The following is a 21,807-nucleotide window of genomic DNA, read 5'->3' as shown; positions in this document are numbered from 1 at the left end:
GCTATGCTTTGTTGTCAATAATGACAGGTGACGCAATTTAAGCGACTTCTTAGGACTAGTTACACTTGTAAATGGAAAACAAGCGCTTGTAATCACATGGTAAGAAAAAGAGACATTTATAAAGCATAATTTTGTACAAAAAAGACAACTACTGTATTTACCGCCAAGGGGCAATGACGTCATGTAATGTTATATCAAGGCCGTCATTAGTCTGGGACTTAACGCACTTCGATCAGTTCTGTTTGTCAACCGTCAAGTTGCGCTGCGGTGGGCGGTGCTCTTGCCTCGTATTGTTGACGCGTGAGTAGAACTGTGTGACCGCTTGTGAACCCGTTGTTACTGCACAGGTGTGACTGAACTGTCAAAGGTTTGAAGGGCCACAGGCTTAACATTCGCACGTTGATTAATGTTTAGGTAGTTGGATAACTGCAACAGTATGACCGGGATTTCTTTCGTTGAACGAAATTAAGGTATTCAAGGCACGTACTACTGAGTCGTCCATCACTGATACTTCGTGATTCTTTCGAGTGCTCATTTGCATTCAGTTCCATGTTGCGCGCATTGCAGTGGGCATATTGATGCCTTATTACCTGCCTGTGTGCAACGGGTAGCATTACGTGAACTTGTTTGAGGGCCAAGCAGTTTGAAACCTCGAAGTCGTACAGGGGTGGCCCGAAAAAAGTAAGTTTTTGGCGGCGTGGCCTCACTTAAAGCTGATTGGTTGGTCTCAGCTCACATCAAAACCCAGAAGCATGTGTTCGGACACGACAAGATCGTTGGCTCATTGGGACGCATGCGCAGTCACATTGTCGACAAGACCTGGCTTATGTATTATGTAATTCAGTCTGAGAGTAGGACGGGAACGGGGGAGGGCTGCCGTGGTGCGAACATGATTGCTGTTGCCGCATGATTTCACCAGCCAGTATCCACAGATACGTACCCTGCTTGTAAGACTGCGAGTCGCGCCGTTGGCCTGAATGCGTTCCTGAGCTGAATGTCTCCTATTTTTCTGTGCGCCATTTTCCCCAGAATATCACCGTTCAGCGCCGGCCGCTCGGCAGCGGTGACTTCGCTAGTCGGGCTTCGTCACTGCAAGATGGACCACTCAGGCGTCGGTGATCCGGAGGTGAACATCGAGTCGATGCGCCACCCCTACAAGGCACCTAGCGAGGCATTCACCGAGGACCAGCTGGTGGCGCGCGAGCCGATCGCCCAGTTCCGCGACTGGTTCGACCAGGCCTCCCGCACGCCCGGCATCCTGGAGCCGAACGCCATGTGCCTATCGACGGCCAGCGCCGACGGCGCGCCGTCCGGCCGCTTCGTCCTGCTCAAGGGCTTCGGCCGCGACGGATTCCGCTTCTTCACCAACTACGGCAGTCGAAAAGCGGCCGATCTGGACGCTAACCCGCGCGCGGCGCTCACCTTCTACTGGGAGGCGCTGAACCGGAGCGTGCGCGTGGAGGGCGCCGTCCGTCGGCTGCCGGCTGACGTCTCCGACGCGTACTTCCACTCGCGGCCGCTGGCCAGCCAGATCGGTGCGGCGCTGTTCCGCCAGAGCGCGACGATCGCCGACCGCGGCCAGCTGGAGCGGCGCGAGGCCGAGCTGCGCCAGTTGCACCCGGAGCAGGGGCCGCCTGTGCCGCGGCCCGACTGGGGCGGCTACATCGTCGAGCCGCGTCAGGTCGAGTTCTGGCAGGGCCAGTCGACACGCATCCACGACCGCATACGGTTCCGGCGGCCAGTGGACGGCGACGACGACGACCCTCGCGTGCGGCGTGGTGACGACGGCTGGGTGCTGGAGCGGCTGGCCCCCTGAACGGCGGCGGCTAGCGGTGGATGCGCACCGTGCGCCGGTGCGGGAGGCGATTTCGCCGATGGGCAAGGTGCAGCGCCGGGGAAAATTGCCGCTCCGCTGGTTGATTTCCCATGCGAATTATGCATGCGCTAGTCGCGGGCTTATACCAATTTTCGGGGCCGCCTGATCTGATTTGTTAATCCTATGCTGCGTACAGAATGATTGGCGATAATGCGATGTACTCCACGTGTTCGGTCTTTACGGATATAGCCCATTGTGGAAAAATATATCATGTCGTTTTCATACTGTTTGTGAAGTTCAATGGCAAATTCAGGGGGGGGGGGGGGCAGAGCAAAATAGTAAGCCTCAGATTCCTTGCAAATGCAAAACATGAATGTTCACATTGCACTTGCTGGGGTGTATTTTCGCTACATTCGCCACCCGAATGGAATTTATGCAAAAAATGAACCGGGCTCCGGCTTCACTTAGCAATTTAGACATATTGGATTTTGCTTTCAGCGTTGTGTTGTGGCGCCATACCGTGTTTTCAGCGACACTTCCTCACATTGCGCGAGGCCGTTTTCGGTCCTGAGGTATCGATGTTTGGAAGCCGGTTCATTTCTTGTCCCCCCCCCCCCCCCCCAGAAGCTAAACAGCTTCCTCCGCCCTTGCCCCTTTCGAGCGGGTCATTCTGCTCGATATTGGACGACATGTGGTGCATAACGAGACTAGACAGCAAAGTAAGCCAAAAACAGATGAAGTCGGCCAAGTTGCAAAGGTAAACCATCAATCCCAATCACGTGCCACGTTTATTGGACCAACAAGTGAACGCCTTCTAAGAAATTACATCAAATAACCTGCGCGAGATATTCTTTTACAGCCCATGTAACGTTTATTTTTATTAAAATTGTCATTAACAGCTTAGTTCACGCTTACGAGGCGACAGTGCTTGGATCAAGCACTTGCGCCTGACACCGGACGCATCTGCATCCTGCATCGCCTCCGTCACGCCACGATAAAATAACACGTCACACATCGACTCGCGCAGAACACAGGCGTGAAACAGCGGCCGCCTCTGGTGTTCGCCCGATACCATGCACACCGCCGAGTCGAGGGCAGGCCCACGGCCCTCTCCACCGGCCATCGGTGCCCGGAGGTCATCATTACGCTGCGGCAAACAGCAGATCTGGTGCGCGTGCACTTTGTGCTGGTGCGGGCACTGCGCCGGGCCGGTGACCGGCCGTCCGGCGTCCGAGCACCGCCACTGTCCCGGCGGCCGTCCCCGGCGCTTCCCTGGCCACCCCTCACGCGCCGCTCGGTGCACCCAGTCCCGCACGGTGAGGGTCGTCCACACCCACACTCGTGCGCACCACGCATCACACATTCAGATGGCCCGCGCGACGCCGTCGACGCCTCGAGATGCCTTCGGCGCCCAAGACTCGGCGTCTCGACCACCGCCGCCGCCGCCGCCGGCTCAGACGTTCTTGTCCAGCGACAGGGCCGCGGCCTTGGGGTGCTCGAAAGTGCCCATGAACAGCATGGTGTGCATCATCTTGTCGTAGATGACGTACATGAAGGGGTGGTTGCAGATGAACCGCTCCGGCTGCGAGGGCCGACTGGTGCGCATGGTGATGAGCGCCGTGGCCGCCGCCGCCTCAGCGCCCTCTTCGTTGATCTCCAGGAAGGACTTGTGCAGCGCTCTGGTCAGCACCAAGTTGCCAGAGTGCGAGAAGCCGTTCAGGTTGGCGGCCGACGCGTTGAAGAGGTTCTCGAAGCCCAGGTCGATTAGGTCCTGAAGCACGCCCGCGAGACACGGTCAGAGGTGTTCGTGAGGACTGCCCAACGTGGAACATTGAAATCAACTAGAAAAAATCCATGACGTTACCCAAGACAGCTGTTGCACAGACTGCTGATAGATGTAGAGCATACACAATACAGTGCGAATAAACACAGTGATTGTCATGGCGTGCAATCTTAAGTTGCTTTTCCGGGTCACCGCACGCTGCAAGCGCAGTCATTTCGAGTCATCTCATGGCATTGTCCGTACGGCAAACATATGGGAATACCATCACAAATATTTAGAGCACAGCTCAGGCCACAGCTCCTCACGGTTCAGCTTCAGGTCCAGTGACCAGTTCATGGCGAAGAAGCATCCATTACAATCAACTTCGGATCGGTTGCAGCCTGCCTAGGTGCCACAAAGGGGTCCCCACCACCACCAGCGTGCGGATGCTCCGCCCCGCCCCGGCCCCTGACCTCGCTCATCTGGTAGCTCTCCTCGATGCGGAACTTGGGGAGCTGCACGTGGATATCGACGCGCCACATAAACTCTATGGTCTGGCGCAGCAGCTCGGGCGTTAGCCGAGACACAGTCGTGTCCAGTGCGCCCTCCATGAACGGCGGCAGCAGGATGAACATGCTGATCTCGTCGCCCTGATACGGCAGCTCCAGGATGTGCGCCTGCAGCTCCTCCGACACGCCTGGCGGCAAAACAGCGGCGGGTGAGATGGCCGGCAATCAGTTCCGTAGGCTGGCTGTGCCAAAGTACGCTGTTTGCCAAGTCCTGCGTGTGACTTTCTCAAACCCTGGGGCACAACAATCAGTCCTCATCCGATTTCAGTCGTCTGCAGGTCGTGCACTCAGACGTAGTAGGCCTAACCGACTGATGTTTTGAATTGCGCGGGGAACCGACCCCATCGCCGCATGCAGCTCCAGATCATGAACATGACGCAGGATGTACGAAGCTACCTCTACCGCTGCGCTTCAGCGCATGGAGTTGTCTGATGTTTCGCCTTGAATAGTATTTTGGTGTCACTGACATCGCTGGAAAATGACCTGTGCAATCAAGCGAAAAGGTGGCGCGTGATGCGACCCGGTCAGGCGAACAGTTCCCGTTTACCAAAGTTAAACTGGCCCTTCTGCTTCATCATGTTGACGAAGGTGACTTCCTCCTTCGATGAGTAGAAGAGCTCCGGCTTGGTCCTGTCCGGCTTGAATTGTGAGTCCCACGTGCCCTTGAAGTACGCCGCGTTCGCCTGAAACGTGTAAACAGCGCGGCTGAGACCGCGTAATCGGACTGGACCAGGGTCAGCAGAGTCCCGTCACGTGTCTGAACCGTGGCACTCGCCGCATTTCTCTGAAGACTGTCAGTGATTTGAAAGACAATGGGAGTGTCGTCGAGCAACCAATACCATCCAGTCCACATGGCGTACATCATGAAGTAAAAATACGGCGTGACTGGTGTGGCGACGACCACATCAGCCTTCCTCAAAGTGAGCGCAAGCTCAACTGACCTGGCCGACATTCTGGTGACACCAACGTGTCTCACCAATGTCCAACTACGGTCGTAATTGCGGAATTATGACCCACAGGGCGCGACCCGCGACAATTTCATCATCACCACGACGCAGTGCGTAGAACAAACTGACGATAGATACAGAGTCGAATGCGCCTTCTAAGTTTGGCCCAAAAACAGGCGACGCGTGCGGGGGGGGGAGGGGGGGCAGCAGCCTCTGAAGTCACGCGCCTGGCACGTCCACTCCGCTGTCCAGTGTAAACGGCCACCGCGGGTTTTTCCAGTGCGGAGGCGGCCGGCGCGGCGTACCCCGCGGGCGGGTAGCAATGGAGTCTGGACAGGGCAGGACAGGACAATGCGCACCAGAGCAGGGCAGCGCAGGGCAGGAAGTCGCGTGCATGCGCAGCGTGTGAAGCTTTAGCCTGCCACATCCCGGCAGGAGCATCACGAAACACGGCACATCCGTGACGCGGGAGGGGAGGGGGTGAAGAGATCGGCGCAACGCACGCACGCCGCGCAAGACGCAGCCTCGGCTGGTTTTAGCGCACGTGCACATGGCCGCCGGGTGGCCGCAGCGATGTTCTGATGTTCCGATGTTGCGATGCAGCGATGTTCTAGGCGGCCTGCTTTACGACAGCTCAGCCTTGCTTAATGCGTGGGGTCTCGCTGCCTGTGTGAGAAATGCCTCGTCTCTGCAGCGACGAGAGATGTCCTGTCGGGGTCGGATGGCATGGCGGCACCGCACCACACCGGTGAAGAAGCCACGTTCACAGGAACGGAAACTGTAGTACAAGATGAACACAAGCACACCTTTGCCCCATCAGTGTATCTGAGCTTGCTCCGCCCCTGGCTGGTGGGGCACGACAGGTTCTTACCAGGACCATGCGGGTTGTCGCGTCCACGGCGCCCGGGGGAATCAGGTCCTTGATTCTGTCGGCTGTCTGCGTCTCCACCCACGAGTTGATAGTTTGCCGAGACTCCTCGCTGAAACATGGTAACGTCTTGGTGGTGCGTCGCTTATCGCGCGTAACGTCTAGTTCCGCCCTAGGTTTAAGCAGGGACGGAGATTACGGTGATTGCAGAAGCTCTCGACTTATTTATACTGACAACGTGTGCGGTGTCGAATCACGTATAACAGTGCCTACAGGGGCAGATGGCATACTCGCTTTTGTCATTCACGCAACGTACGCTTTTAATGTTTTCAAGACGATGTCTTGCGACCAGGTCCGCTCCCTTGTGAGGCTATCGATACATTCATGTAACTGCACTGACGTCGCATTTCCATACTGAATGCATCTCGCATGCATATGCCAATTAGCTGTATCTATAGTCAGCACGAAAAATCAACACGAAAACGATTCACACCTTCTTAGTGAACGCGATGTTTGTCCGAGTCTTAATCAAGAATTACCTGGCTCCAATGAAATCCAACATTTCCAATTCATTGTGGAACAATTCCTTCATGCACTCCTTCACATCTTCATTCTTGTCGAAGTAAAGTCTGGAACAAAGCACCTTCATCAGGCAGCCATCCTAGTGAACTTTGTATTTCCTTCAGGAATTTTTATCTTCAAAGTAACCGTAAAGCGCCGTCAGGAAATGTCATGTTAAATCTCTCAAGCAGTGTGCAAAAGAGCTGGCCCCGCCCTACAGGTAATAGTAGCTAAATTCAGTTCTCTGTACTGCGGCGAAAATTATGAAATTAAAACACATTTTCCTTCCCGGACGGCTGCAGCGTAACGGATATTGTCGATTTGGTTTGTGTTCAGCTGTCCTCAAACGACTGCAGTGTATTGGAGATGTTGTTGATTTGGTTTGTGCTCAGCTGTCCCCGAACGGTGTAGTGTATCGGAGATGTTGTTGAGTTGGTGCATGTTCAGCTGTCCCCGAACGGCTGCAGTGTATCGGAGATGCTGTTGATTTGGTTTGTGCTCAGCTGTCCCCGACCAGCTGCAGTGTATCGGAAATGCTGTTGATTTGGTTTGTGCTCAGCTGTCCCCGAACGGCTGCAGTGTATCGGAGGTGCTGTTGATTTGGTTTGTGTTCAACTGTCCCCGAACGGCTGCAGTGTATCGGAGATGCTGTTGATTTGGTTTGTGTTCAGCTGTCCCCGAACGGCTGCAGTGTATCGGAGATGCTGTTAGTTTGTTTGTGTTCAGCTGACGTCCGGAGCCGCGGGCTCTGCCATTCCGCCACGAGGGGGTAAGGGACCACATCGTGCCCCGTTCTGGAGCCCACCTGTTGGCCACGCGCAGCGTGTTCTTGCCGACCGTGTCGTCCATCTTGCGGACGTCTTCCCAGAAGTGGATGAAGCGGAAGGCGCGCAGCACATCCACCTTGGTCAGCTGTGTCAGGCCCATCACCTCCTCCATCTGCGTCTGCGTATCGCCCTCGGCACCGAAGTAGGCCAGAGACAGGGCACACCACAGCGAGTGTGGCGAGTAGAACAGGTTACGCTCCTGTGGGAGGACCGTTGGCGGTTATAAGGGGCGGCAGCATGTTTGCAATGCTGAGATTCAGTAATGTAAGGAAGGAGACACATCGTTTGTCTTTCGTCCGGGAACTCGATTTACGATCCATGGCCGACATTCGTTAAGCATAAACGAGAAACAGTTTTTTCGGCACCGTTTTCGTTTGACGTCCATAAAGCCTAACAATAAATAAAATTGCAGCGCAGGCATGACGGTAAACATTGCAGTGCCAAGGTTGACAAAATTTTTTAGACCCAGATATCCATTTAACCTAATTCGACAGCAAAACGACCTCGTCCCACTAGAGATCGATGCCAGTTAGTTCCTCTTCCAAGTAAAGGACCCGTCCGCAAAAAGGACGGACCCTGACCGATTTTCAGCGGGCACCGCGGTCAAGGATTACCCCTGTGTGGTCGCCCGCGCTGCACGGCGTGGTGGGAGACGGGGTGTGCGGGGGGGGGGGGTCGCAGTCGCGTCCTGGCCTCGGCCCGGTCTGGTGAGGCCGCTGGCGACACGAGCGGAGCGGGCCGAGCCCGACGGGCCGTGACCCGGCCTTGATTCAGGTCGGACCGCCCCTCGTCCGCAGCCGGCCGCAGCGGCACGAGCCGACGGCACGGACGGGAATCCCGGCCGGCCGTCACGGCGGCGGGGCCGCGTGGGCGCGCAGGGCCCGGCGCTCCGCCCGTGACGCCGACAGCCCGGCTGTGACGCCCCGGGCTGGTGGCGCCGCATTGGGTGACAGTGCGCCGGGCCACGACACGCTGCGGACCACTAATGCAGGCCACGTTTCGCCAGGAAATTACGGCAGACCTCGGCTGTTTCAGGACTTTGGTGGTGACACTTGGAGCTCCATACGCTTTTGGTTTTCAATGTAGCAAGATCAGAAGAAAGCGACCGTCGCAGTTCTTCAGACCCCATTCCTTGTCGGCACGGCATGCTGCGGTCATTCGCAAGTGTGATGGAGCAGGTTTTCGCGTGTACGGAACACGTGTGAAGGAAATGTCCTCAACGCTTCCAAAGAAAGCCTATGACGTCTACCCGCACGCCCTGATGTGTGCCCATCAAGAGCAGACTTGTGCTTGGTCCCAGGGTCAATTGTATTTTTCTTGAGTCAGGATCGAGTTGATTTCCCTGAAGCCGTTTTATGAGACGGGAATCAATCAAGTTTTTCGAGTTGATTTTGCCATCACCGTTAGCCATCATAAATATGGCTACAAAATGAATATCTTCTATACTTGTTGTCCCCAACGTCAGCCTCATGGGAGCCGATTACGAAACTGCGCCAGGTCTCCTTGCAACGGAATCGGAGTCGGACCAAGGACGCACTGAGCTGCTCGAAATCAGAGCCAAAATCGAACCCGTTTTGAGTCAGATTCGGAATAGATTAGCCGAACCCGGATGTGGCACACGTCTGACCAACAAAAAGGTCTGAGCCGGGCGTGCTCCGAGCAGATCCCAGCTCCGAGGCCTGAACCGGGCGTGCCCTGAGCAGATCCCAGCTCCGCTCTGAACACCGACGTGATCTCGAATGGGCGTCCTGCTCCAAGGGAGCCGAATGTGGACTCATGCTCAGTTCCACATAACTGTAGCGTAAACGTGAGATCCGCAGAAGAGGGGCATCACGTCGCGTGGCTGATTTCCCAAGCGCTGCGCCGACTAGATATCAGGGTGGTGGTGAGCCTTCACGGGCGCAGAATTCCATGCGCAGGGCCAACTTCCCCTAAAGTGACGACACGGCGGCCGGGAAGATGAAGCGATCGCGCCAGTAACACCGCGCTGCCGCCGAGTATTCGGAGAAATCACACCATCGCTGACGGCGGGGGCCGCTCGGGCGCGAGAGCTGCTTCCAACACACGGGCGAGGGATATGGTTGTGCGGTGACCGCCGCTTCCTTTCGCGCACGGCGAGGCGGCTCGGTGACCCTGATCGCACGCGGCATGCATGACGTTCTGGGAAGAGGTCGTATGCAGCTGCCACCGAATGAAGTCATGCAAAGGTGAATGTGGTGACACGCCAACGCCAACACGACAAACTATGACAAACTGCAAAAAAATACGGCCAAAAACTGGCATGTGAAGTGAGCATGGCAGGCAACGTGAGCTGAGGGCGACTGCATGCGCTGGTTAAAGGTGGACGGGTTTATACATGACACACGGGTGATTTTTAGCATGCAAATTGTCACGATCGATATACGAAACACTCCAGCCAACGTACTAAGGCTCTGGGCTCTCTGGAAATTCTGAACATGTTGGCTGAATTTTTGCTTTGCTGGAGCTCTGGAGGGGAAAATGCTGCTCATGACCGGCCTTGTTACTGCCATGTAATGAGTTATGCAGCCAGTAATTGCGACTGTATCATTCATCGTGTCATGATGAATAAGGATCTGCAACTTATCCTGCAAGGGCTGGAAAGGGTCTCACTATCACCAGACCACGAACCGACGCTCATAAGAATTCCATTCGGCTCACCTTGGTCGCGTCACCCGAGTAGAGCTTCTGGAAGAGGCGTATGCTGAAGTTATGCGAGCCGCTGATGTAGATGTTGGCGGCGTTGGTGGCGTTGATGGCCGTGTCGTTGGAGGTCAGGCACTGGCCGAGGGAGCCGGTGACGACCGCCAGCAGGACGGCGGCACCCACGAGAAGCTGCATCTTGGGCTGGGCTGAACTGAGCCCGGTCTGAAACAGCACGACCACCCCGTCCTCAGCACGAAGCACTGCTGGGCGGCGTTGTCAGACGCGCACTTCCCCGGCCGCGCGGCGCGTGTGAACGGCATACACACGACAGACGCAGCTCGCAGCGCCACCGACTGCTGTGAGTGTCGAACCCGCGCGGTCCGCTCGCGGCCGTGGTCCTGGTCGAGCGCCGGTCGGCCCGGAGCCCGGCCGCTGCACCCCCACGGTCGTCGGCAGCTGTCGTGACGGGGCGACAGAGCCACGGCACGACAGCGGCCGAGAGCAGAGGCGACGATCCGGCAGGCGGAAGGCAGAGGTGAGCCGTGTGTCCGGCTGGACACGGGAGCCGGGAGCAGAGGTCAGCCAGGGGACAGAGATGAGTCGTGTGTCCGGCTGGACACGCGGTTCATGTAGCCGGGGGAGGGGGGGGGGGGGGGGGGAGGCGAGGCCAACCGGGAAGGAGATGTCAGTCAGGGAACCTTGGGAACCTGAGATGAGCCATGTGTCTGGTTGGAAACGCAGCTCAGGCAGCCGGGGAGCAGATGTCAGTCAGGGAACAGAGATGAGCTGCTGGACACGTGGCTCTGGCTGGACACGTGGTCTAGGGAGCCGGGAGCAGATGTCAGTCAGGGAACAGAGATAAACCGTTTGTCTGGTTGGAAACGCAACTCAGGCAGCCGGGAGCAGATGTCAGGCAGGGAGCAGAGATGAGCCGTGTGTCTGGCTGGACACTCGGTCCAGGCAGCCGGGAAGCAGAGGTCAGTCAGGGGACGCAGACGAGCCGTGTGTTCGGTCGGAGACACGGCTCAGACAGCTGGGAAAGAGAGGTCAGCCGGGGACGAGGTCGGCTGAGTGTTCCGGGTGAAGGCACATCTTCGACAGCTGAGGATGACAGAGTATAAGGAGCGTGCCTGGTGGTTAGCGTTCTATAATTACGATGATCTGTTCACTCTTTGCGGCGAAATTCGCAAATATAGCTGCGGATTTGTATCACAACGCGGCATCATTCTGTTGAGGGAAGAAAAATCGCAAAAAATCGCGAGGTATTTGTGCCACACACAGCTCTGCTCGCATCTATGCTCCACCAAACCTATGACGTCACGCCACGCGGATCGCTCATCAGTAACATTCATAATCAGCTGAAGACGTAAACCTTGAAATGCCATCGCCCAAAATGCCCATATGGGCAATTACGTTCGAACGAAAACAATGCGTCACTCGGCGTCATTACTGCGGTAAATTTTCCACCCTGCTCAGCAGCAGCGCGGTGACCTTTAGCGTCGCTGGAGCGCACATCCCTCTCCTGCCTGCACGCAGCCTGCACAGCTGGGTGTCGCCCAAACGCAGCACGTATACAAGGGCGTGGGACCCGCTGGCTGCTGCGTGCTCAGGGATCGGATTCTCCCAGCTTCCTGCTAAAGCGGTCTGACGCAAACGCAGGGGGCTGCCGCTCTCGCTCGGTGGCGGCGGGCGATCGTTCCGCCTGGGACGTTCGTCACGTTCGTCGCAGCGAGCGTTCGGCGAACCAAGCGCGATTCGATGCTTCCGGACTGGGGCTCGCCGACAATGAGTGCGGGCGTGTTTGTGCGTGCGGGGCGCGCTGGTTTTTCCCGACATCCGTGACAGGTATTTCCCGCACGCAGTCACAGGCGGCGAGGCCATGCATACCGCACACCCGCGGCCTCCGGTCACTCGCCATTGTGCGGCTCGGAGGTGGGTGCTGCTCGAACCCGACGCGACTTGCAGCACATTTAACTGCTGGAGTGATTGAGAATAAACAGCATCACACAAACATCATGGGTGGAGTTTCCATCCCTCCGGAGTGACCTTACACCTCTCTTAACGTTTTGGTGCCCCCCGCCCCCCCCCCCCCCACCCCCAATCATCACATTTGATCCAATGAACAAAACATCGCCCGAAACTAAAAAAGCAAACAATTCAACGCTTGGGAAAAATCTGTTGCTGGTGTTCCGACAAATCTTTAGAAGCTCCGCTCATGATGACCCCACTTGGATACGAACACAAACCTCGCAGCATCTGCCAGTCTTTCCAATCGGCTCCTGACGTGTGTGTTATCCACGGGCCGCCAGCACACGCCTGCTCGTGTGCTGCCGCGCACTCACGCGTCACCGCCAGTCACTGTGCCAGCCTCTCGCCGCGGAGGGCAGTCACGCGCTTTCTGTTGCGACACGTGTCAGCGGCTAACGGAGACGGAATATGAGCTCTGGAGTAAGGCAACCCCATAATGCACCTTGTTGACTCCTCGCAAGTGACGGCAGCTTGCCTACCAATTCATAGCGCGCACAAATGCTGCTTAAGTCCCAGTTTACCGGCCATTTATACATGCTCTTTGCCACTGAGCGCATTGGCTTACGTATGACACGTCGCGTTCCAGTAATGCGTTCGAACAAAGCGAGTGAAGCTTTACGTTACGCGCACATTTGTCAATCGGTATTGCAATGTCAGGCAACGGCGCTCCTGCCGCCGAAGGATGCCGCTGGCCGATCCAGCACGCGACACCCCGAGACCCCCGCATCGCGACCCCGCTCCTGCTATCGGGGTCAGGGCTGCACAGCGGGCTTGGCTCCAAACAATGCTTTCCAGCTGAGATCCGGGACGCCGTCGATAGGCGTGGGAGGCGTGACCAGCAGGGCGGGCGGACGGACGAACACGCGGCGAGAAGCGGCGCGGACGTCGCCAAACCGGCGCCACGCGTCCCACTACCGACCAGCGGTTTGCGGGAAGCGTGAAGTGGTGCTGTGCTGTAGTCAAGTGTCATGGTCCGTTTATCTCAACTTTACGTTGCTTATGTGTAAGTATACGCGGTCGGTTTGGATAGTTTTGGGACTTGGAGCGGCCAAAACAGTCTGGAGACAGCGGAGCTCAGCGGAGCCGCGGGGAGATCCTTGGAAAGATCCAAAATATCCGCAGATCTGTGAAGCGGGGTGGACTATGTAACAAAATTTCGAAATCTTCCTTAACTTGCCACGATTGTGGAAGGAAAGCGCGGCACAGTGGTATGGCAGCGGCCATATCATCCAGCATGGAAAGACCAGTCTAACTTGACCGTTTCGACCAGTCTAAGACCAGTATAACTTAACCAGTCTAATTTGACCGTTTCGACATTGAAGAATGCTGGGAGTGGTACCCGCCAAACATTTGTTTGCAGTATCCTCCACACGACACTACATTCTGGCCTAACATTTAACCCAAACACAACTGCAAACTAAAAAGTTCATATTTCAAATATTCCGGTCGGACCGCGTAAGTGGGGAAACACTTCAGAAGTGTTTTGCTTACAGTCCACAGCCAACATTTGCGGTGTGTTTATCCTTCGTTTGGCACAGTTCTATCACGAATCCACAATATTTAGTTTGAAATTCCTCCCATAAAGAAGATGAAATATTTCACCTCCCAAATCCTCTTTACCTGAATTAACTACACCGATCATTACTGCCAGAGAAAAACTGCCACTAGCTGCATTATCACTAGGCGCACAAAGACAATGACAGCCGCCAAGGGCACCGTACTGATCACCGGATGCAGCCTTTTTCTCGTGTTTTATTTCTACAACTCGCTGTCAACTGATGTTGGACCCATCGCCCGCTCCTACACCACTTTTTGCAGAATGCGGTTTCATCCTAATCCCATTTCATTTGATTAATTTGATCACGGGACAAAGGCTGGAAGGGATGGCCTTATCATGGTTGATGGACTGAGCGGCGGGACAGTAAGTCACGCAGAGACAACCGGACACGCAGACGGCATCTGTCCCGGACACGCAGACGGCATCTGTCCCGGACACGCAGACGGCATCTGTCCCGGACACGCACACGGCATCTGTCCCGGACACGCAGACGGCATCTGTCCCGGACACGCCAGACGGCATCTGTCCCCGGACACGGCACTACGGCATCTGTCCCGGACACGCACACGGCATCTGTCCCGGACACGCAGACGGCATCTGTCCCGGACACGCACACGGCATCTGTCCCGAACACGCAGACGGCATCTGTCCCGGACACGCACACGGCCTCGTTGTCTAAACATACGGCAGGACATTGCTGTTCCCTCATCGCACCGAGGGGAATCGGCGTCCGGTTTGAGGAAAGAAATTTAGCGATTAGAAGCCAATATACACACATGCAAGGGCAAGATGATCTGACTCGCATCCCGAGGTGGCGCCTAAGCTGGCGGCTCCGGGGGCCGTGCTAGCTGCACCCATATCCCGAGGTGGCGCCTGAACTGGCGGCTCCGGGGGCCGTGCTAGCTGCACCCATATCCCGAGGTGGCGCCTGAACTGGCGGCTCCGGGGCAGTGCTAGCTGCACCCATATCCCGAGGTGGCGCCTGAACTGGCGGCTCCGGGGGCCGTATCAACCGGGACCATTCCCCTGGGCGGCGCCTGAACTGGCGGCTCCGGGGGCCGTACCGGCCGGGCAGGTGAAGGCCTCGCCGAGGTCACGTGGCGGCCGGCGGCCAGGGGGCGAGGCGGGCAGGCCAGCGCGGCCGGTCTGTCCGCCAGCGTCCGTCCGTCCGTCCGTCCATCCGTCCGCCCGGCCGGCCGGCGTGTAAACATGTCAGCATGGCTGACGCGAGGCAGTCGCTCTCTGCGTTTTGTCAGGCACCGCCAGGGACGAGGTCGGGGCCCCGGTCCGCCCGGGCCGCCGGCGGGCCTTAAGCTGCGGACCGCTCCCGAGCACGCACCCGAAGCGGCGGGCGGACGTCCGCACGAGAGGACAGGCACCGGTCCGCCCAGGCCATTGGCGGGCCTTCAGCTGCGGACCGCTCCCGAGCACGCACCCGAAGCGGCAGACGGACGTCCGCGCCGGAGGACAGCAGGTCAGCCACCACACGTTGGCTGCAGGGTCGTGTTAGGGGCTGGCGTTTTTGTTTTATTACAACACGTGATCCTCTCCCCGGAGCATGGGAACAGGCAGCGTAACAAGTGTTAGGTAGTTAGGTAGACGCTCAGCTGCTCCCCACCTACCTAGAAAGAAAGAAGCCAGGGTGAACATACATGGCCAAACATGCTGCTGAAGCATGCACAGATGCACGCCGCCCCACCGCTCCCAAATAATTAAAACGTGGTTTTTAAGTACCCTGCATGAGCGGTCTGGGGTACAGAGCACCTGCCACCGACAGGTCGTTGCGTGCGTCCTAAGTTCATCAGAAAAACTTGCCAACCGCTCATGGGATAATCTTGCCTGTGTCCGTCTTACCAGCCAGACCTTAACATGCCAAACAGCACTCGAACACGATCGTCTCGGGCCAGGCCGGCCTTCGTCGGCTAGTTGCCAGCTAGGCAAAACAGCACCCCCACCCCAGGACTCGTACCCAACGACATCAAGTCACGACCATAACATTTTCAACGCGGGAGTGGGGAGCCCAAGACGTTGGGCACGATTTATTGGCCATGTTGTACTACCGCTACTGGTCCGAAATTACAAGTGCGAGCGTCCATTAAAAAAGCTCATGCCATAGCCTTTTAAGGATACGGATGGTATATAGACTTTTACGGATCTGAATAATCTAATATGTGTAGGCTCAGCGCTAATTTGCTTGATCCAGGCAGGGCCCACGCTCTCTCTCCTCGCCACCAATCTTCAGTACCGCTCCTTACCCCTCAGCCGTGAGTATCCGGCCGCTGGTAAATACAGCAATCATTCCTTGGGCCGCACCAAGGACTGTTTATATAAAAGTACTTCAATGGAGACGAAGACAGATGCTAGTACGCCGGCACCTTCCCACATAAAAAACCAAGATCAACATATATTTAGAACTCGCAGACCACCTCACGCTGCAGGTCTCCTAAATAACGTGCTTTCCCAGCGCCGTGGTCGAGATTGGTAGCATACTGAAATATCAAGAATATAATTGACGAACGTATTTTTTTGTAACATCATCGGGTGTAACGGTGTTGGCTGGGTTTCGTGGATGCGACTTAGTCTGTTTTAAGTTACAGCATTTTTAAATTCCATTATGCTTTATATAAAGGCAGTTTTGTGAGTTTTCACCTTTTATTGATTGCTATGCAACATAACCATCTCGAACGACCCGGTTCTGAGGACTTTACGACAGTTTTCAACTTTTTCACCGGATGTGATGAATTTTTGAAGAGACGGCACATATAGCTGTACAAAACCAGCTATTTTTATGCCAGATGACTGAATCATTTCTGTCGTAAATGACCAAAATTGCGAATAATGGCGCTCGGCGGATCGAAATCTTGGGAGGAGGAATCAAAAGGTGGTTCAAGAGCTATACTTCATGGCCAGAGGACAAAAACTGCTATCTACAGGGCCTACTACCGCCACCACTTCGCGGCTTTCTAGAGTCGCAGAATGTAGACCACACGCGGCCCTCTGGCTACACTGCCGCTCGACAGACGCCGCCCTTGCCGGGCTCTTCTTACCGCCTTAGTCAGGCGTTAACACCACAGGCTTCCATCGTCATAAAGCCCAGCAAAGGGGAAAACATCAAATCCAATACCAATTCCTTTCTGGGTTTCGCACAGATCTTCACGCCTTGCTCGCAGCCAGAACCGTATGCATGCACCATGCACCAGGAAACGGTTCAAGTGTGAGCGTCCAGGATCAAGCAGAGGTCAATTAGAATCGCGATGGTGGCCGCACTGACGCAATAAAAAGCCAGACAATTGCTTCAATGGTCCCTGGATTCTTCGCCCTGTAGTATCCAGCACAGTGCGCGTGCAGTCTGTTGAGAAATTCCCATTTACGTAACAAGGTTAGTCTATCCAGAGGACACGACAACTGCCGCGGGATTTCGGTTCGGAGTAACGGGTCGCGTGCCCTTAGCTTTACGAACGCCGCAATCCTTGTTCTGAAAACCTCAATGAAACCGCCCGGAATGAGGGAGACATCCGGTGGGCTCCTCCCCGTCACGCCAGGCTGCGCATTCTCAAGGCATGTTCACTGCATCAGGGAGGTCTGGAATGCTTCTATCCGACCACGGTCGGCGCGGTGAAATTTTTGACCGACTTTGACGAGGACTGCGGTTGTTTGCAGGCTCGTTGCGAACTGCGGACTGTAGCTAACTCGTGCGCTGCAGCTTCGTTCTCGCTATTCTCGAAGAGCAGACAGCCATCAGCACAACCTTCGACGTCAACCATAGCGAAGGCGGACGACTGCTAGAAGTCTCCCGCGATCCTGGCTCGCAACTCGCGGACGGTTCAGTCTGCGGCAGGGCCTCTCTGGCGGGAGTTCGGCCGCTGCTTCGATGGTCGGGTCGCGCCGGCACGGGTCAAGGTCAGTCCGGTTCCGGCCGGCGCGCGCACCCCGCCGTCCCGGATCTGGCCACCCCAGCGTGCCGGCCGGCCGGCGCACGGGCCCAGCCAGTTACTGTTACGCCACTGCTGGCTGGCCGGCCGGGCCGGGCGGCGACGCCGGGCGACGCAGCCGCCTGCTTTCTCTTTCGGTTCCTTTCACTGTGGCGGCAGGGCAATGCCGGGTCCGCGCGGCCAGTCGGTGACCCACACGCTTTCACCGACGCCAACCGCCAGACCGCTGCACGTGGCGCGGCGTCTTCGGAGCAAGGATGGCATGGGGACACCGGAAGCGACGGCAACCCACCGGCTGCCTGATGAGTGCGCCTGCCCTCCCCCTCCCCCCCCCCCCGCCGACCCGCAGAGATTCGCTCGGCAGGGGGGCCGGACGTGTGGGTGCTTTCTATGCATGCCAGAATTATGGCGGCAGACCCGGGATTAGCGACCCGAGACCTCGCGCATTCAGTCCATGGACCGAAGCCGCAAATCCTCTTAACCTGTCAGCAGTACAAGACATCATTACGGCAAACTTTTCAGTTTAGAACTGTCTAGACGGGGACCTCTGGTTCCCCATGCTGCTGCTGCACCCGTGCTGCACCGGTGCCACGTACTACAAACACCCGTGTGGAGGCTGAGACTGCCGCTTTAATGGCACAACAGCTTACACCTGCTTTTTGCAGACAGGGCTTTGCCAGAGCGCCTTCCAAACGCGGATGCCTTCCAGCGATAAGAGTCCAGTTTTTCAAATCCGAACATTGCTTGCTTCGAAGCGAGAGGAAAGTGTCTTTGAAGGTCAACATGTTATACGACCTGAACGTATGAAGCACGAGCTGCCAGGAAGCAGCCCACGAGCCTCTGGATGCTAAACGGGGCCGAAAATGCCGCCTGTCCGAGGGAAAGACAACCATTATTTTCACGCCGTCCATCCGGTGCACGAGTTGTGAAGATTACAGCGGAGCGGAAGACAGGTATGAATGTTGGTGCTGGTATAAACCATGTTGGTGCTGGTATAGGTATGAATGTATAATAGGAAATAAAATGCTGGTGCTGGTATAGGTATAAACCGCTTGGTGCTTAACCTGCAGTTAAGCACCAAACGGTCGATTAGGTACTGACCTTGATTCTTGCTAAAGTTTAATACACTTGGGGATGCACCGCGGGGGGGGGCAGGTATACGTCCCTGCAACAGTTATGTTGAATATCCGCAGACCGGTTTGTGCTATCTTCCGGATCAGTTTAGCTCCTTATCCTACATCAATTTCCAAATCACCGCGACTTTTGCGTTAAGGTCGTGCTTGGTCGATGACCTGAACTGGCTTTAGGTAGGTCATGTCGGATGGAAACCTGGCTGGACATGACACTCGATAATAACGCATTCTGATGTGTCCGCACATTTATTTGGCCAACTTTTCTGCACAGCGATGCCACTACATGATCTCCAAACCCAATGTCATTTCAGGGCACTGACGTAAACTAATTTTTACTTCCACTCTTTGCTAATATTCCCACTAATTCCATAAATGTGATTATTGTATTCATTAAGAGTTAGGAATTTGCTTCCATACCTTCATATTTCCCCGAAACCCAGGGAAGGAGGCCAGGGCCACTGTTCGAAGTTGACCTTTTCCTGAATATTTGTATAGTTCGCACTAACCCGGCACAATTTGTTCTTCTTTAATCGTGTTTAAACTCGGCAGTGCCACTTCGTCATCTGCATGCGATATTTTCCCCCAATAGCCACCACACGTCACTGACATATACTGACGTTCAAATGCCACTGGCTCGACATTTGGTTGACCTAGGTTAACGCCAGCAGTACGTAGATACAGGCTGAGCACCCACTCAACAAACCATGCCGCTCCTACCGGATTACGAGAGCGCCACCAATTTGTGGGCCGACTGTATGCGAATTAGACAAAACTGTGCTCCGGTCGGTCGTCGATATCAGCCGATGACCGACGCGAGGCTAGAACAGGTTGTGGTACATGACGCGGACCCTCCAGTAAAGGGCCTCCTCGCACCAGGCCTGCTCACCACGCGGCATGTCACGTGACCGCGCTAATTCCGGCAGGCTCGCGTGCAGGCCAGCCGCAGCTTCGAGTCTGGGGCGTATCTCCGCCTGACCCAGTTGGTCAGCAAGCCGGATCAGCTTCCGTTGGCATGTCAAGGCCACGGCGAGCCCCTCCCGGAGCGTCTCTGCCAGCGCCGGCCGTCCACTGTCGCGTCGGAGGGGGGGGGGGGGAGGGGGGCGACTCACCAAAGGACGACCGCCCGAGGTTTGTTTGGACTGGTGTTCTACGACAGCCAAAGGTCAGGCTATCTGGTTTGGTCGAATGGTTTTCAGCTAGGCCGTGTTTACAAGCGCCGGTCCCACGCGTCTAGTGGAAAGAAGCAAATCAGAAGAGCAAGTCTGAAATCGATGCACGCTAAAAGTAACGGCACCGAAGTCACTTCAAAATGACGGTGCGGGATGTATGTTGCAACTAAACGCTCCTCAAAGCTTTAGGCTGTAATGCATTCGGATACCTTCTTTGAGCAGCAAGACAACAGTTAAATACGGTCATGCCTTTTGGAGACTTTGGCGGGGCACGCTGTCCTCACTCACCAGAAACCAAGTCCAGGCCATATGAGAATAGACACATCGTATTAAATCCGGTCTTTCAAGGACAGCTCGTAGTGAAACGGCTGCTATGGGGAGGTTGTGGGAAAATACCTCAAGGGTGCCAAATAGAGTCTTCATCTACCATTGATGCAACGGACTCGCTGTGCCTTTGACCATTGGCGGCATTGCACTACATCCTCACCGCATGAACTGAAAGCCAGGTCGCTTCGCCAGGCGAAATTCCGTCGCGGCCGCTGAGGGTCATTGTCCGCTGACGGACACCGCTGAAACAGCCTCTAAACGCCACGACTGCGCTCTCAGTAAGCGTTCTTCAGCCGTCGCGTTCGACGGTTGGCAGCCTTGGTGTGAACGTTACCACACTTCCAGCTGTGATGGATCCAGTATGGTGCGACCACCCGGCGCTGGGACGGGGCTATCTCTGAACGTGCGTCTTGCTGAGGTCTGACCGCTGCTTTAGGTCATCACGGTGTACATCACACCATATTTACCCGGAATGGTGAAAAGAGATGAAGGAAGGACCCAAATATAAACAAAAACGGACCTTTTCACGTCAACAGACCGCGCTTTTCTGTCAGCAGTTCCGAGCACCTTACACCGCATGGAGCGATTTTCTGTCAGCAGCTGGACCGTGGGTGTGGCAAAACGGGAACGCGATTTCCTACGTATTGGCAAACTATGCCGCTTCAACAAAAGACGCAAGGAACAGGCCGCCTGTCACCGAACCGGTTGCGAAAACGGCGCATCTCCAGAGGCCGGTGAGCGGGATCTAGAAGCGGATGCGCTCGGCGGCACCAACCATGGGCGCCGCCACCGCGTGTCGAAACGCCCGAGCTGTTGCAACACCGCACGCTTCTACAGGGACGCGGCCGGTCCCTAGCCTGGACGCGGCACCACAACAGTGGCGGTCGCACACCCACCTGCGTGACGTCACTGGTGCCGGGAGCGCGGGCAGGCACTGTTCACGCCGGGACTGTGCGCTGACGACTAAGGCGGCCAGGCCGGCCACCGCCAGACCGTGTCTGGGCGACGGCTGCCGTGACGTCACCGCCTCGTGACGTCACTGCCCTGGAAATCCACGGCGTCACGGGCAGGGCCGGATCCGATGGCCACCACTCAGGCAGGCGTCCAGACTTTTCGTAACGAGAGCGGGAATGGGAATCCTGGAGGTGGTTCCATGGGTTTCGGGGGTGCCATTCAAAATTTTCGATTTCGTTCATCAAGCGGAGGGCATGGGGTCGCCTCGTACACCAGGTGGAAGCTTGGTTCGTCAAAATCTGGTGCTATTTCCCGACATTGTTTGCTGGGAGAAATTTTGTTTGTTTACACCATTGTTTGCTGGGCACGCCCTCGACCTTTTGGGCGAGGCAAAGAAAGCTTGTTTGGACAATGAAGGAATGGGGTCACATCTTTTAATTTAACCTCAACCCATTTCTTGAAAGCGCCGATCTGGCACTCCGATCCCTCCGCACGCGGACTTCAACACACGGCGGAAGACTAGTCCGATCCATATTTTCAGCACGGTTTTAGGATCATCGCTGCGAAAGCGCGTAATTCGGATAGATTAGACGATGCGGGCTTGCTCCAGGTAAAGTATTTGTGCTTGGCACGAACCATTCACCTCCATTAATCGATATGTGGGTAGAGGCGGGACGACGAGCGAGGGGGGG

The 21,807-nt window shown here is 56.1% G+C and overlaps 2 protein-coding genes across 3 annotated transcripts; one reads left to right on the top strand and one right to left on the bottom strand.

The window, feature by feature from the left end:
* Positions 1 to 237: 237 nt before the first annotated feature.
* Positions 238 to 2,098, top strand: LOC119109436 (pyridoxine-5'-phosphate oxidase). 2 transcript variants are annotated; one of them, XM_037233052.1, is made up of 2 exons: positions 238 to 300; positions 1,030 to 2,098. In XM_037233052.1, the coding sequence occupies exon 2, from the start codon at positions 1,097 to 1,099 to the stop codon at positions 1,814 to 1,816; it is 720 nt and encodes a 239-aa protein (XP_037088947.1). In that variant the 5' UTR covers positions 238 to 300; positions 1,030 to 1,096; the 3' UTR covers positions 1,817 to 2,098. The 2 variants fall into 2 exon arrangements, with proteins under 2 accessions (XP_037088947.1, XP_037088948.1); XM_037233053.1 differs by lacking the exon at positions 238 to 300 and adding an exon at positions 858 to 881.
* Positions 2,099 to 2,585: 487 nt separating this feature from the next.
* Positions 2,586 to 21,131, bottom strand: LOC119109435 (serpin B4). The gene is made up of 8 exons (XM_037233051.1): positions 21,058 to 21,131; positions 10,030 to 10,236; positions 7,329 to 7,549; positions 6,502 to 6,591; positions 5,966 to 6,074; positions 4,695 to 4,830; positions 4,052 to 4,275; positions 2,586 to 3,587 (listed from the first exon to the last, which is right to left on the bottom strand). The coding sequence occupies exons 2-8, from the start codon at positions 10,207 to 10,209 to the stop codon at positions 3,270 to 3,272; spliced, it is 1,278 nt and encodes a 425-aa protein (XP_037088946.1). The 5' UTR covers positions 10,210 to 10,236; positions 21,058 to 21,131; the 3' UTR covers positions 2,586 to 3,269.
* Between the last annotated feature and the right edge of the window lie 676 nt (positions 21,132 to 21,807).

This window comes from Pollicipes pollicipes, unplaced genomic scaffold (genome assembly GCF_011947565.3).
Source record: "Pollicipes pollicipes isolate AB1234 unplaced genomic scaffold, Ppol_2.1 Scaffold_7231;HRSCAF=8579_pilon_pilon_pilon, whole genome shotgun sequence".
Taxonomy (NCBI): Eukaryota; Metazoa; Arthropoda; class Thecostraca; order Pollicipedomorpha; family Pollicipedidae; genus Pollicipes; species Pollicipes pollicipes.
The sequence above is the reverse complement of the archived record's forward strand: the minus strand, read 5'-3'. Positions and strand labels throughout refer to the sequence as shown.

Excerpts from the sequence above, each read along its gene's own strand:
- LOC119109436 (XM_037233052.1), top strand. The coding sequence starts at position 1,097 with ATGGACCACTCAGGCGTCGGTGATCCGGAGGTGAACATCGAGTCGATG.
- LOC119109435 (XM_037233051.1), bottom strand. The coding sequence starts at position 10,209 with ATGCAGCTTCTCGTGGGTGCCGCCGTCCTGCTGGCGGTCGTCACCGGC. Across the intron at positions 6,075-6,501 it reads TTGGATTTCATTGGAGCCAG|CGAGGAGTCTCGGCAAACTA; the intron begins GTAATTCTTGAT and ends ACCATGTTTCAG. Across the intron at positions 4,831-5,965 it reads CGACAACCCGCATGGTCCTG|GCGAACGCGGCGTACTTCAA; the intron begins GTAAGAACCTGT and ends TACACGTTTCAG.